Source organism: Gasterosteus aculeatus, chromosome 3, assembly GCF_964276395.1.
Source record: "Gasterosteus aculeatus chromosome 3, fGasAcu3.hap1.1, whole genome shotgun sequence".
Classification (NCBI taxonomy): domain Eukaryota; kingdom Metazoa; phylum Chordata; class Actinopteri; order Perciformes; family Gasterosteidae; genus Gasterosteus; species Gasterosteus aculeatus.
In genome coordinates this window covers 9,555,311-9,571,897 of record NC_135690.1, presented here as the reverse complement: position 1 = coordinate 9,571,897, position 16,587 = coordinate 9,555,311, and the positions used below count along the sequence as shown (strand labels likewise).

Sequence of the window (16,587 nt, the reverse complement as noted above, 5' to 3'; positions counted from 1 at the left end):
TGTGTGATTTTGCATATTGTTCACGCTGCGACAGGCTAAAGTGAGCACTTGACAATTTAGGGAGGCACTATTCTCATACAGCTGGCAGATCGCATAAACATCCAGGGCATATCCACGGCATATGTTATACATATATATAATGTGTGCATAATATAAATTAGCAAACATGTTTTTTCATAAGATAATGAGGGTCAAAGCAGTGAGGAAATGTTAATATTAAACATACTTCTAAAATTGGTTCTCCTAGTTCATCTGCTTCTCTCTACTAATAATTTACATTGTTAATGTTTAGTACTCAATGCACTTGAGGTTAAGGTTGTCTAAGTCTCAGCCGGGCGTTTCAGTGTTAACGTATTGTGCATAACCATTCTTGACAGTGGCAGGATCAGGAATATTTAATAACCTCACAACCTCATAAGTGTCGTGACCACCACTAAGGACGTCTCAAATGCTCGTCCTCAGTTAGCGAGGACGATTAGTTGCGACTGAGAGGCGTCTTCAGGGCAGCGTCCATTACGGTCCGTGGCCTTTGTGAAATGCCCATAAAGATGATCCAACACAACTCAGCAAGAGGATAAAAAATATACACACGGTAAATTTGACTGAAATTGAATTAAAAATCTGAACGACATCGAGCTCAGCACTCAGGGACGGTGTAACCTTTAAGGAGGCTGAAGTAGCTGAACATCAAATATGGGACAATAGCACTAAGTTCCAGCAAACAAGATGCACATCATGTTTAGTTCTTCTTTAAAGATCATCATCACTCCAACTATGACTCATCTGAAACACAATATTACATAATTGAAAAAAAGATACGGAAAGACAGGCCAAACAGAAGTACTAAGAGTAATATTCCAAAAACGTTTTCAAAACAAATAATAATGCATGAAGAAGGCAGGTTTCTACAATAGCTAGATGGGATATTTAGTTGCGGTAAAAAATATATTAGACTTTATCCTGTAAAGTGTAGAATTCACTGTCTACAAATGGTAACAGGACAGCACATGTACCTCACAAAGATAGTAGCTTGATAACAAAGATATTAGTTGGCCTCTGGAAGAGCTCTTCCTCTCTCACTCCCCTTCATGCTCTCCTCTCAGATATTAACAACAGAGAAATGGCCAAAAACAAGACACAACCTCGGTGGAGAGAAAGGACATTGGTGCGTGCCTGTGGGAATGTGTTATTGTTGGGACTAATAATGTGCTGTGTTCAACAGAGACACAATGCGACCGTAATTAGGGTCCAACAAGGTTACTGCATGTGAAACCGTGTGAGAGCGCTTCTCATGTACCAGGTCCTGGAGGGGGGGTACTTTCCCTGTGGGACACCAACTGCCTCATTAGCAGCAATTTCTGATTTCCAGCAAATGAATCGGGTTGGCTGTTGATTTGCAGATTGTGGCCGTGTGGGATGATGCTGGTAACCAAGATTCATTAATCATTGAGCAATTCTCCATCAATATATTTGTTCGCTGGTGTTTTATTCAACAGTACATTCACACAGAACGCAAATATTATGCATTACGTCATTTTTTTTCCTTTAGAAAATGAGGTTGGTCTTCTGAGCTTTCATGCAGCAGTGGGCCAATATTCAAAACAAACATGATAGCGTACAACAACATTATCCCTTAAACTTTGACCAAACGTACCGCATTCCAGATCCACTCTTCTCACTTCCCGCTCTGTCACTCAAAAACATGAGGACCGTCATGACTTTAAGCTTTACTTATTTTCAAAGTAATGTGAGACACTCGGTTAACATGGATTGAGAGTGGCTAGTTTATGCTTTTAATGTGGAAAAATGTGGAAAACTATTTTGACAAGAAAGAAAATACACGTCATACCAACTAAAATGTGATTGCTAATTTAGAAGACAGGAAGCATTCACACCCTTCCTGCAAAACATCCCAGAAACAAGGAGTCACTGGATTCCCACAAAAAGACAGCAGAAGACAGCTGAGCCACATGAAGTCCGGTAAGTTTCTTTGGGCTCACAAATGGTAAAGAAACGCTCATAAATGACACAACTTGACAAACGTGTGAGCGAGAGAAGGAAAAAGAAAAAAAAGGTCTAACGAGAAAAAATTGGGATTATCCAATTAAAATTGATTTTGTAATGGGCCAGATTTTCTAATCTAATAGAGGTTATTACATGTCATAATTTTATTCCGATTGAGCCATCTTTATTATTATTGCTTTAATTGTAAAATGTCCATAGTTGTAGTTCAACCAAGAGTTACTGACAGGCTACTGAAATCTTTGCATTATCGCATCTTATTGCTCTATTGTTCTATTTTGCTTATTTTACTATAATATTAGTATTCTTCATGAAACAAATGTAACGAGTAAAAGGTACAGAGGGAAAGAAGCCATAACTTAACCCAAAACACTATCTACATAGGGAAGCGGGTCCCCTGCAGCCTGTCTAGCAAACAAAGGACAAGCTTTGTTACAACAGGTTTGTATTTTTATCAGCTTCAGAGAGCTGATTTGTGCAACAATCAAATGCTGTTTTGGTCCCATTTCCACCACGTTAATCCCCAGGAAGGCTTAATGGAGACATTTGCAGATCAGCATCATCGCTGGCAATGTGTGATTTGAGACAATAGATTTTTCCATCACCCATTAACCTGGTGTAGGCTCTTTTTAAAAATACCAAGTTTAGAGGCTGTGAAGAGCACGACCAGTCTTCATTTGAGGCGATTGCACACGAATTAAAACATAGTTGCTACTTACTGATTTTTTTTTACCATATCAGCGTCGGGCATCGGTTCGCTCACGGCCGCCCATAGCTAATCACCTACGTGATTTAAAACAATAAAAACTGGGATTTGAATTCGAACAGCAGTCTTTTTTAAATTTGTTGTTAAAAAGGTTGTGATCATTTTGTAAACTGGTCGACCTTGTTTATCGGTAGCAATAGAAAGTTTGTTTGAAAGTTTACCAGAAAGACACAGCTGCCTGCTCTCCTTGCAGGGCAGCCGTCGCCAGGCAACAGAAAGGATGAGATTTTCTTGTTTCTGCCACTGGATTTAATCCAATAAACAAACTACTGAAAAGAAAAAAATTCAGAGTTCGGCGAATCTGCAATAGATTGCTCTTCCTCCACGTCGAGAGCTCCAAATTTAACATAATGAGAAAGTATAGATACTCTAAATACTGTTTTCTATTTCATGAAATGATATTCACTTTCAAGTTTATTGGAATTTAGTCCAAAAGGAAAAACAAATGTTGCTAATTATATTCTAATCAATTATACTGTGTTTTAATGCAATTAATCAAGTTATAAAAAAAATATATTGCGATACTGCCAAAAACTGTGTGAAAGTTTGATAAGAACCTATTGTTAGAACCTATTGTTGCTTTGAGAGAACTTGTTGTCTGTGTAAAATGTGAGGCTGTAATTGTACGAGTTATATGTATATGATGGTGAAAGTGTGTGAGAAATGTGTGAGAGTCTGACGCCACTTCAGCGTACATTCACTTCTCCTAGATGCCCTCCGTTGTCATTGACGTATCCTCTCAAACTGTTATGGCAGAGTGTTACATAGGTACAGCTGTGTGTTACAGAAAAGAGTGCACACGTAGTAAGTGATTCCACATGTAAGAGGGCGGAGTAGACAGAAGGAGACGGTGGTCGAACATTATGATGTTGAGAACACAAAGGAGTTATGACCTGAATGGCCTTCCATATCAAAACCTTATCCCACTTATCAAAACAACCTATAATGCCTGTGGGCAGAGACACGCACACACACACACACAGCCTATGTGGACCCAGAGGACTGAAACATCTTCATTAGGTGACTCTTCCCCGGATGGCTGTTTGACATCCCAACAGCACCATGAGTTGCTGTTAATTGCTCACAGAGATTATCACCCTTAAGTGCCCCATAAGCCTCCACACAATCCCATGTTGACCTCTTCTTCAAACTTCATTCTCTCTCGTGAGATCCAAATCTAATATATCAATGTACAAATGCTGTTGCCAGACGGCTTATATTTTCATTGGGAGGTGATCGTAAGTCATTGGAAAATAAGCGCTGTGTAAATTCCGGCCCAGACAGTTTCTTTCTGCTTTCCGCGAGGCAAAAACATCAATAGAGGGGAGAGAAGCCAGGACAACGTATAGCACACGGCGGGTCGATAGCGCAACAAACTTAGAGATTGACTGGAGAATTGCCTGGAAACAACCTGCTTGAGATTTATGATGCGAGGGGGACACGAGTCCAAAGGAGAAGCCAGAGGACACGAGAAGGTGACGATCAGAGGAATCGTCAACAATATCTCACAGAGGACATGTCGATATCAAATACAGCATTGAATAACATGTGAGAATATACACTGTGATAAACTTTGTATTTTATTTATTCCCCACATTGAAGTTATCTTCCATTTATTATTTTTAAAGGTGAGCCTTTGCTGTGGAGAAAAACGGAAGTCAAACTGATATCTCATGAAGTAAACAGGTATATGTTTGACATTCCAGTGGTAGTATGACCAGATGAAATGAGGGGATCTCAGGTTTCGTGGCTCCTCCACACACCCAGAAAGCCCTTACCATATGTCACCCGGCTCCAGCACGCACAGCCGTCTACTAATTGAATATCCTTATCTGGCTGTGAACACTTTTCATTGGTGAACTGGGACAAAGGCGAGTTGGAAAAGCGACACGTTTATATTCGCCCAAAGACACTAATGTAACTCACACAAACGCTCGCACACAGATGTTCTAACTGTACCTAACTGCACCGCGCGCGCTCTTGTTCCCATGCAGGTGAACCACCCTTCCAACCCCACGCTGTGCAGCACTCCAGCCGGGACTTTCCTTCTTTAAAGCTTCTCAATCACGTCTCACATCATGAAAGTTCTGGAAATGTGCTAACGGCCTCCAGCTGTGATTTTTTTTGGTTATGAAATTAAGTGCAGCAGTTTCTAATGCCCCGTGGGCCCTTTAGTGTAGATTGGTTCTATTTTTAAAAAGCCTCCCTTTCCCAGTTTGACAGAAAAAGAAGAAGAAGAAGAAGAAGAAGAAGAAGAAGAAGAAGAAGAAGAAGAAGAAGAAGCAGCGATGGCTAAGGGAGCAGATGTAAAAATAGACTCTCAAAGAAAGAAAAGTGTAGCGATGGAAGGCAGCTTCGTTAGTGAAAGGCTTAAAGAGAAAAGGGCAACGACAAAAGACGAAGGCCCATTAAGGGGTTAACAGTCGGGGGGAGGGTGACAAAGGAGGCAGGGGCAGCTGTATGGATCCACAGCGCGCTGGGAGCCCAACGCCGCTAAACACAAACTGGAGGAAAAGAGTAGGTGCTACATTCCGCGTGAGCACCGTGTGAACACTCACAAAGACAAATGAAAACAGCATTCATGTATTGCTGTAAACTCAACGCTTTTCGCTAAATGGCCCTCAAAGTCAGACTGTGCGGTGCCTTCACTCTCTGTGGAACCACAAAATGCAGATGAATAATTAAGCAAGGAGCCCCGATGTTGTGACTTGGAAGGAGGACTGCGGTGGAGGATTCCTCAAGATGAGGCTGTTCCACACGAAGCTCCAAGACAGGTAATGCAACCTTTACCATGTGCAGACAAGACTGTGATATCCACATGATAATGAATGCCAAAACTCGCCGCTCACTCGCTTTCTTTCTTTCTTCCCCTCGCACACAAACACAGGTACAAGCAAAAGTCCATAAAAACACGTGCAGCAGAACACCTTTATGGCATAAAGTGGAACCGATGTTTGACTGCAGCCCACCTCAAAAGACCCTCAGCATGTCACTCCACTGCTGTGATGATGGCTGTTTTATTTTCTCCTGGTGGCTTATTAAACGTAACAAGAGGGGGGTGAGGAGGGTGGGCTGACAAAGCTGAAGGAAAGCAGCTTAATTCAACTCGTCTCCGGTGACTATTTGTAAAGCTTCTGTGTTGGAGAACACGTGCAGTAACACACAGTCATTTATCTACGGTTTATACCACACATGTAGTCAACATACACAAACGGAGGCCTCCTGATTAGAGCTCGGGCTAAATATCAATTCCCATTGCAATGTGTTTTGTTTGTACAAAGGTAACAAATTGTGCTAGCGTGCTCTACAAACAGCTAAAGGCAAAGTAGCTGAGGCTTTATGTTCCTCGCTGAATATTTATCAGTGGCCAGAGGAGGCTGTGATTGAGTTTTACAGGGGAGCGGTTGTGTATCATGTGCTGTAAATTAAGTAGCAAAGCAGCTCAGGGGATCAGCAGTCAAACGCTGACCTGAAGGCATCGAGACCTGAGAGAAAGAGGAGGCGGGAAAAGCACACACGCATGGTATAAAATGCATCATGCATGAACACACTTGTGTTGGCATGCACGACAAGCGCACATACGGACCCGGCACTATTTGTATGGATTTTCCCCAATGACAGGAGGAGCTTCCCAAACTTGCATTTTAAGGGCAGGCTGCAAGCGAAGCGTTAGTCGATTGTGTGAGCAAAGTACGATGAAATCACACATCCCTCACATCTCGTTACTGCCCTCTGCACTCCCACCAAACACGGTGTTTAACAAACATTCGAAAACAGCCAGCAGGCAATATTGAAATGACTCAATGAGCTTGAACGTCTGCAATATCATAGAATATGTGGAAAGATGGGTGCGCGCGCAAACACACACAATTGAGTCGCTACAGCTTCGTGATGACCAATATCTGCTTGCAGCTGCATTACTCATACTCTCATACTCTTTTGTGTTGTGATCATGCCCTAACGCAATAACAGCCTCAGATCAATAACCTAATTAGCCATAAAGCATATGCATTGAGGTGATACATTATACGCCTGGCATCCCTTGGCTTGCATCTCGCAGGAATTACCATATAAATGAACTGCGGCCATTTATAAAGCTAGGAGCCTTGATGGGGACTTGGCAAAAACAAAAACAAAAAAAAGAAATTGTGAGTAACAACACACATTAGAAAAGGGAAACGTCACGAGAGGTCGAACAGTCGGTTACAAATTGCATTGACTGCTGGCAGAGCGAAAACATCTGCCACGCTGTGGCTCTACCCGCGGAGCGAGTACGCGGCGAGGCTCACCGCCACCGAGGAAAACCCCCAACAAGCTTTCTTTCTTTTGTATTCGACTGGACCGCGAGTAATTCAATACACCTCTCCTCGTGCAGGCTCACTCAAAGGAAACGCAAGGCGAAGGGACTGTATCGAGTGGAGCACTATTTGAACACCTCTTCGTCGGTTATATGTGTGTGTGTGTGTGTGTGTGTGTGTGTGTGTGTATCGCCGTGTGGGAAACCCCGTAACTGCATGTGTGTACTGCCCGAGTGTTTAAGGAGATAGTGAAATGGATTGTACATTCAAAACCATTCGTCTTGTTCTGCACATGATTCCTTGACCAAACTCAACACCCCCAGAGAGAGACCACTACAACAATACAAGGCTGATCTCTCCATAGCAACACACATGGTAACGCAAATCTATTTCAGAGCGGGAAGCGCAGTGTAGCACTTAAACACAGCGGACCAATCAAAAAAAGAAAATAAGCAAAACAGCAATCAATTATTAAAAGAGCTTCATGTTCATACTTACTGCCCGTGTGTTGCCAGCTGCAGCCCAAACTGAGGGGCTCCCACTACCAGAAAATACCCCTCTGCATACGATTGTTCGCCTTATCAGGGACCTACAGCAGTGCCGCTGAATGCACAGGATGTGAACTGGGATCTGCCCCTTGTTTGACATTTAAATTGTTCTGTAAGGTGTGTTTACTTTTAAGGCGTTGGCTGCCCTGGTCAGACTTGAATGCAGAGGGCAAGTGGAAACACGGAAGCCTAATGAGGGAAAAACAAACGCAGGGCCTGTAACAAGGGGAAGATGACCGATAGAGAAAGTTTAAATCCACATAATGTTGCTGCTGGCGTAGGCCTGCTAGTAAATCGTAACGCTGTAAGCAGATCTGTCGACATCAATTGTTCAGCAAGCAAAGCACTCGACATTACCTCAGCGTTATTGCCGAGCCAACACCAACACACAACTGATAAGATTAACTACTTTTCTAAAGAGCGCCGGCTGCCCAATTACCTCAGCATTTTACTTAATTTAGACAAGAAGAAAAAAAAACACAAGTGCTTTGGGTTTACTTGGAATAAATGACGCTAGTTAAAAGAAAAACTGGAAGAAAACTTTTAAAAAAGTAAGTTGCTATGACCTTTATCTAGATGAATGTAGATTTTTCAAATAGAAACATCAAACGAGTTAAAGTTTCACAGTTTTGGACTGTGAATAGGACAAAACATCAACGATGGCTAAGAGAAATTCTGATATTGCAAACAATAGCATCAACAGAGAAAAATATATAATTAGGGTTGAGTAACGACATGTTTTAAAAAATAATAATTGTATGCATCGAATGCATAATGATGAAAAGATTAGTCAGTTAATAAAAATGTATAGTAATACCATTTAGATAGAAAAAAGTGTCAAACATTTTGCAAATCCAGACAAATACAAGGATCTGCTTCTTACTCGGCTACCAACACTAGAACACGAGAAAGGAAGCAAATTAACTATTCCTTGGTTCCTACGAATAATCAACTGATTAATCAATAAAGAAAAAGAGCTGCGCACTGCAGAATGCAATACTTTGTTTCATTTTAAAAAGAGAAAGCACAAGGATGGATTCTCCCACAAATCACCTATACTGTCACAGAAAGTGACAGAAGCCAAATCAATAAAAAAACAATGCAAAAGGGGCAACTGAAGGGCACTTCTATTCTATTGGTGGATTTATTTCCTTCAAAAGTTTAACTTCAGGCATTTTATTGATCTTCAGATAACTATAGGCCGTCCTCAAAAAAAATTCTCAGTCGACGGACACTCATATTATCAACTAATCAATTATTTAATTAAATAAACAGATCTGGAAAGCTCAGTCCCTCCCCAGAGAAGCCCCACTGTATAAGTTGTGTTCATCGGAGATGTGCTAATTAGATTCCTGGGAACAGTCATTCAGCATTAACATGCATACAAAAAAACAACTTAGCGACTGAATAAATTTGAATCGACTAAGAGAAAACCCCACGATTAGTCAACTTAATAACTAAGAAGAGGGAGCCATGAAAAAAGAACCATAAACACTTCAGGCTCTCACGGCACCAATGTGAGGAACAGTAAACTTATCAAGTTTTTCCCAAACGAGGCGCCCTCGCATTCTCAAAATGCATCTTTGTTAAAGACGAGAGCAAATCCACCGGTGCGCCTGCACTGCAGTGTCCATGCAGGAGATATAGCAGTAAGTGGTGGGCATCAGAGTACCTACACAGCACATCACAAAGGAAGCAGCAGCGCACCTTTTCACAGCACAATGTCTCTGAGACAGGACACAATATCCTTCTACATGACATGAGTTCAGTGGGATGGCTATCGGATTTCAGGGTGTGTGGCAGGATGCTGTAATTGTATATATACACTTTATCATGCTTGTTCTGTCCCAAGTGTATTTTTTTAAAGGGAATTTAAATGGAAGCGTAGGGAAAGGGCTGTCTCATTGAGGTGGGGGGGTCAATAACTACAATCCTGCAAGTATCTGTGAATGGAGTGTCTAACCGTATAAAAATACTTCGGATCTGAGCAAGTGGAATAGAGTTGATGAGAGTCCGTCCTGGGATTGTTTTCCTTTCAGATTTCCAAAAGGATTATTATAAATAAATATTCAGTTTACAGAGGAAATGACTCGCCAAAAAAAGCTGCAGTAGCAGATAATAATGAAGCTAAAGTTATATTACTATTTGTAGATATTTATACAAAGTCTCTATTACATAGCATGCTAATATTTGGCTTCCTGTTGTATACAGACCATTTTACAGCTTCTGCTTTCTTTTGGGCCAGAGAAATCAGAGACGGGCACAGTCAATTTGAAAAAGACCAAAGAAATCTCCCAGTATAATGATGAGAATGGATTTCAAAGACGTACCAATCTTGCAGCTTGTTAAAGTCCCAGATGCCTTAAACAATAATGAGTATTCACTGGGACTATTTTACAACTTCCCAAATACTGTACTGACTCTATTTGTTTACTCTATTAGTGCAATATGGAATTTTATTCTTCTAATGGTGTCACAAATCCTTGTTCTTGACAGATATAATTGTATAGATGGATCGATATTCTTTACTTCATTGATGTTGCACAATACAAAAGGATGCAGTACACAGCTGATCAGAACAAAATCGCTGTTATGTACAATGCTTCTTATTTGATGCTCTAACATAAAGTGAAAATATGCGTCTGATCTATATTGTGAAACCAGAGTCTTTCAGTTAGCTTCCCTCTCAGAAAACATTCAGATTTGAACTTGCAACAGAATGGTAGCAACTTCAAGAAAATATAAATAAAAGTTCCCCACGGTCATTTGCTCATTTCATTGTTCTGCTGACGCTCCATAATTGTTCCAAGTTCAGAACAGTCATGTCAAGGTGGTTCGATGTGCCACCTTTTGCTACTGTTGCCAGATCAGCCCGTTAACAGCTGCAGCATTTTAAAAAGGAGTCTTATTTAGATGAGGCAGCCTCATCAGTGCCTCCCATATTTACCCTTTTCCATCCTGTCATATAAAAACTTCACATCTACTGCACCTGGAGGAAGTGCTGGGAGGTGGCAGGAGGGGGATTTGAAAGCAAGGATGATATATTTTACAACCTGAGACTAACACCTATTCAAATGTTCATTGGTATGAGCGTTGGCCAACCTGGTGTCTCAAGGGAGATGAGTGGCAGCACGTTAATTTCTTCTCATGCGAGCAGCTAATTTAGTTCAACGTGTAGAGAACATTAAACTCACATTCATCAACATAAAATTAGGTAATGTACACAATAGTGGTTTGCCATGAGCTTTCTGTAACGTAATGATTATTTAGTGGTTTACAGGAATGACTGAGCCAGTTAATATTGACAAATAGATTGCTTGAAACGTATTCTTCTTTGTTTCTTTAAAAAAAAAATGCATTCTGACCCACAGGTTGCCACTTTTTACCACACTTGTACTGAACCGGTGATCTAAAGGTCTGCAAGGCCATGTTAACTTATTTTCCCTGATATTACCCCCCAATATGTTTTCATCCGTGTTCCAAATCCGAATGTTACACCTCACTGTCACCTCGATTATCTTGTAATCTATTTAGCCAGATGTAACGTTCCAAAGGGGTCTATGCCACTCATACTTTTATACACTGCATATCTGTATTTGGCCGTTGAGTGCATCTCTCCAAGTGTACATTCTGCACACACTGCTGTCTAAAATAAAGTGAGTTTGAGCGCCGGGCAGGAGCGGCCCACACTGACAGGTACAGGCCTAACCGTTATGTCAGAGCGGTGTCTGCAAGCCAAGATGCTGAAATCCATCAGCTCAGAAACCCCTCTGTTCTGTGGAAACAACACGTCTAATTCAGCTGCCGGGGAGCGTCATTAGAACGTTTGCGGTGGGCTCCCCCCAAAACAACACTGCAACATGGAACAGGTGTGTGCGTGCACGCGCGTGTGCCCGTGTGTTCGCGATCGCGCATCTGTGCATCTATTTGTGCGCCCAAATGAAACAAACGCCAGGTTAGATAAGAGAAATCACGCATTGGGTTAAATGTGCGGGAGTTAGAACGGCGCTTTTGGGAAAGCTGCCCAACACTGAATGACGATTCAAATCCCCCCACACACCCCTTACATGCATGCATACACACACACACACAGACCACGCGCGTGCGTGTACACCGTACACAAAAATAATGTGAGAATCAAAATCTTATAACAGGCGTGGTCATTGAGTGAAAACACGTTAAGGGCAGTTTGTTTTTGTCGTTAGAGCCTAATTGGATATCGCAGGAGAAAATGCGAATACATCTACCTTATGGTGGTCGATGCGTATCCTCTCCTCTCCTTTATGCGGGCTCTCCGGCCACAGGTGATAGCTCGAGCCGTAGTTGGGGCTGTCTTTGCTGCTGTTGCTGCCGGTCGTGGAGGAGTTCCCCGCGTATGCCTGTTGTGTCGCCGGGGTTGTTACGCGGGAGTCGCGGCTGTGTGGCTGCGCCTGATCGCCTTGCGCGGTGATCCACCCAGACTTATTGCGGTCTTCACAGTGCTGCGGACGCTGGGGACAGAGCCCCAGTGCGCCTTGCCGCTGCTGCTGCTGCTGCTGCTGCTTCTGCTGCTGCTGCTGCTGCTCTTGCTGTTGCAGCAGTGGAGCCTGGTGAGTCCTACATAGCTCTCCTGAGCCACTGGCGCAGTAGTTGATAGGCAAGCTGCTCCCCACCAGTAGCTGTTGCTGCGCTCGTAGTTGTGGGATCTGTTGCTGCTGCTGCTGCAGGTCCTGGGTCCGAGGCTCGAATGCTCTCCTGTTAGCCTCGGTTGACTCGCATACATTTAGAGAGCGCCCTTTCTGCAAGTTTGCATGGGTTCTTTCAGGGGAGGGGTCCCTCTGTTGGAGTCTTAAATGACTGTGCTGTTGATGCTGTTGCTGCAACAACTGCCTGTGGTCTCGGTGCCCTCCTGCTCCTCCTCCTCCCCTGCAGCGTTCCACGATGCTTGCCTGTTGGCAATTATTGGCACTCCTTCGGAGACGATCGCCCCTCTTAGATTCCTGGGAAAACTGCAGGGAGGAAGAGGAGGACGACGGCGGTGGCGGCGGTATAGGCGGCGGAAAAGGTGGGGAGGGCTGTGGTGGGAGAAGATCGTCAGGGTGGTTACGGTTTTGAGAGAGGCTCGCCTCCTGCTCCGAAAAACTGCAGTGGCAGCTCGGAAAAACAGGCTGCTTCTCCAACTGCGGCGGTTGCTGCTGCCGCCGAGAGCCGGCCGGGGCCCAGGGATCCTGCTGCAGGTGCGCCGGCTTCCCGGTGCTGCTTGGTTCCCCGGTTCGGCGCGAAGGCGGCTGGGCGGTGTCGTAGCTCGCCAGAGGGTCGCCGCTGTGAACGGGTCGCCGAGAGGGCTGGCTCAGACACGGCAGCTCCTGGAGGCTCTGGCGGTGAGCGGCGGTGGAGGATGTGCGGTCTCGGTGCTGAGAAGAGGGCGGGGGCGGCAGGCTGAAAACAGGCGCAACTGGGTCTCCGCTTTGCTCGCTGCTCGCTTGCTTTTCGTCGGGGACGTGGTGCTGATGGACAGCTCCCGCGCACCGATGCCGCATCCCCTTGATCGCCTCGTCTCGCTGTGGTTGCTCCTTTGCCGTGCAGAGCTCCGACACCCGTGCATTGCGATCGTTCCCAGCAGAATATAACTGACTTGTATCATTGGTAGGTTTGACCAAGACCTGCCTTTAAACGTCACTGTAAAACTAAAACACCGCCTTCTACGGAATTTCTGTCCATCGCCTGATTTGCGTCCAGGTTGCAGCGGATCGATCGCGCCTTACGGCTGTTAATATATAACAAGTATGGGAAAGGTGCTTAAATCCCGCTCACATGGTTGATTGCCTTAATCCACTGTGGACCCAATAGATCGACTTCGTCAATGTTGCCATAAGCACCGATTATAAGAACCTTTTTTACTACGTCACCAGAACGGATCCCCGGGCCTGTCAAACATAATGCTTAGTCGAGATCTGACAGTCGGTTAATTGTGCACTAAAGTGACGTTGGTGACGTTCAGAACACACATGATGGCCCTTAACTCGATCGCCCAAAAAGTGTCACTTTTGCAAGGATCACGAGGGGAACAATGGACACAGTTGATCTCAAATTTCCCGAACACACTTCCACTTGTTGGCCCACAAACAAACAAACATGGCTGTAACAATTACCTCATCACATATAACCTGAGCCTTTCAGTCTAGTATTTAATAATTTAGCAGAATATGGCTGGTTTGTATTACCGCGCAGAAATGTTAAGAATGGATTTTGCATGCAGAGCGTGCAGTCGGCTTGCAGCCCTGGTGTGTGTGTGTGTGTGTGTGTGTGTGTGTGTGTGTGTGTGTGTGTGTGTGTGTGTGTGTGTGTGTGTGTGTGTGTGCGTGCGTGCGTGCGGGTGTGTGTGTGTGTGTGTGTGCGCAGCTTCATGCTTCTACTGCATCCTTTCGGTGTTGAAGGCTTCACTGTCTCAGTGGAAAGGAAACTGGCTCCAGAAGGAAACCGAGAGGGCGCAGAAGGCGCTGTCCGTTGTGCTGAACGAGTTCAGACTCTGAATTCAAACTGTCCATCACGAGTCAGTCAGAAATGTCTTGCAGCTCGGAGGATTAGCAATTTGATAACATATAAACTTGGATGAAAGCGTTCATTGTTTCTTTTTTTTTTTCCAAACCTGTCTAATTGGTTTACGGCACAAAAACAATACTAAACTGCCTGGGTGTTTGCAAACATTGAACCTATCAATACTGGCCATGTACGGCGACTCTGCATCAATAGTCCTTGCACAGCTATGTGGAGGGATCAAAAAGAGTTCCAAAAAATGACTGCCGCCCCCCCTTTGATTCAGCAAACCTAAGACTGCTGAAGCTGCTCAAATTCTGGTGCATCAGCTCAACTTTTCATCAGACCTCTCGGATGAAGAAGTCAATGGTAGTTCTCTAACTAAGTGAACTTTTGGTCTACGGCACTTTTAAAAACTTCATGTGATGTAAGGGGAAGTTTCATCTTGGAGCTTGGTGCTTGCAACCTCTAACCACAGTGGTTTGTCGATTTTGGTGCAGAATATGGAGTTAATATCCACACACACACACACACACACACACAGACTAAGATCCAGGTGCAGCATATGCTTTCATGAACATAAGATCTGTCTGATCCACAGGTCCTGTTTCACTGCCTCTGGAGAGGACCCTGGATTGTCCAGTTGTCTCTTCACAGCCCGCATGGAGAAGAGGAATTATCACAGCATATAATACTAACAAAATACACAGCCTTTAGATAGGATTTGACGTCCCAGCTTCTCTAATGCTCCGAATGCGTATTTAAGCATGGATAAATGAAACAAAGGTTTAGTGCAGGAGAGAAAGAAGTTGAATCTGAGCCAAATAGATGGGGAGGGGGACAGGGACACTGAGCGAGCCAACTTTTATATCATACATTAGCCATTATTAATAAGTAATAATCCTTTCCTTAAAGCTGGTGCAGCCATTATGAGTTTTGATGAGTCTAAAGACTGCAGCGGTGGCACACTTTGCCTAACCACTGGAAAAAGCTGAGGAACACTCTGTTTTATAGTTACGTGAAGTACTGCAGAAATTTGGAGTGGAGCTCTGCAGAGCTGCATTAGAAACCTGATCATTTTCATTAAGTAATTGATCACTGCGACCTGTGCGAGTTCCGTGGCAAGATGGAGTTTCATTTGCTAGTTTGGGAAGTAATGTCACTGGTTCCACATTAATAATTAAATCAAACTTTACAACTCCTGGACACAAAGAAACACTCACTCAGCAACCGGCTGTGGACGACAAAGCCCGCATTTTCTCTTGCTCTTGCTCCCCTCCCCCGTCCCTCCCTCCCTCTCACTCACACCCCGACACCCATAACGACGCCACAATATGTCACTCCAACGGCCTCTTTCTAGCAAAAGCTGCCATCCGCCTTTAGTACCTCTTAGATTTGTCACATACAGCCGTCAAACGAGGCCGGCCCGGTGTAGTCAGAGCATATTGTGCGTCTCTGCATTGATTGCTCCTGGAGGGAGAAGCAGAGGAAGATCAGTGACACTAAAATGTTAGAGGAGGAAACATTGAGGAGGACAATGGCTGCAGCACGTAACATAGGAAGTAGATAAGAAGCCCGTAATTACAGAGAAAGAGAAAACCAACCAAGGCGAAGCGGAGGGATGTGCAAGTATGCGTGTGTGTGTGTGAGAGAGAGAAAAGAGAAATAGAGAGAGAGAGAGAGAGAAAGCACACTGTGTGTGAGAAAGAGAAAAACGGACCGAGTGGGAGAGATATCTAAAAAGAGCAGGTGCGCCAACACAGAAAAGATCAAAAAAGGGTTCAATTGAAAAGAAGAGGAAGATGGAAAATGTGTTGCACTGCGGAGTGAGCCAAATTAAATTACACACAGATACAGCGATTAGCCAATTATCTTAAGGCAGAATCATCTATGCTAAAAGATAAGTCATATGTGATCTATAATCACTATTCTTAAAGATACTATATGCTGTGTTTCATTGTTCTTTGGAAGTCTGACTGTATAGTGTGAGCCACCTGGTTTTAGCAACGGTTAGTGGGAGTAGTTTTACATGTGATTTGACCACACGTCTAATTCGCTTAAGTTTGTGCCTCTCAAACGATAAACTGCAGTCCAATGCAGCAGGTGAACACAGTCATGTAAGACAATAAGTCTGTCATGTAAGACAGATGTGTACTACATGTACCTTTCAAGATACATCCTTTTAACAATGAAGTTAATGGAAATGGATGGTATTAGAATAGAATGGAAGGCGTCAAATGCTGTACAGATTTTAAATCACTGACACAAATCCATAAACAAAAATGACTTAGTTATTGGGTCTGTGCTTTGAGAACCATTTATCTCCAAACCATCCACTTTAAATGAGCAAAGAAAAACATTAGGTTGAAAGTAGCGTCATGCATAAATAAATCACGTCTTCTAGAAAGAAAGGGCTTCAATTTGTCATTTGACATTA

The 16,587-nt window shown here is 43.6% G+C and overlaps 1 protein-coding gene across 2 annotated transcripts in view; it reads right to left on the bottom strand.

Annotated features, from left to right (window-relative positions):
- kcnn1a (potassium intermediate/small conductance calcium-activated channel, subfamily N, member 1a) overlaps positions 1-13,264 on the bottom strand; it is a 40,700-nt gene extending 27,436 nt beyond the window's left edge. The window contains exon 1 of one of the 2 annotated variants that reach the window (XM_040171207.2): positions 11,882-13,264. In XM_040171207.2, coding sequence (XP_040027141.2) covers positions 11,882-13,153 — 1,272 coding nt within the window. In that variant the 5' untranslated portion in view covers positions 13,154-13,264. Of the gene's footprint in view, positions 1-7,584; positions 7,647-11,881 lie in introns of those variants that run through there. The other variant, XM_078099072.1, reaches the window with a different exon arrangement.
- Positions 13,265-16,587: the final 3,323 nt, after the last annotated feature.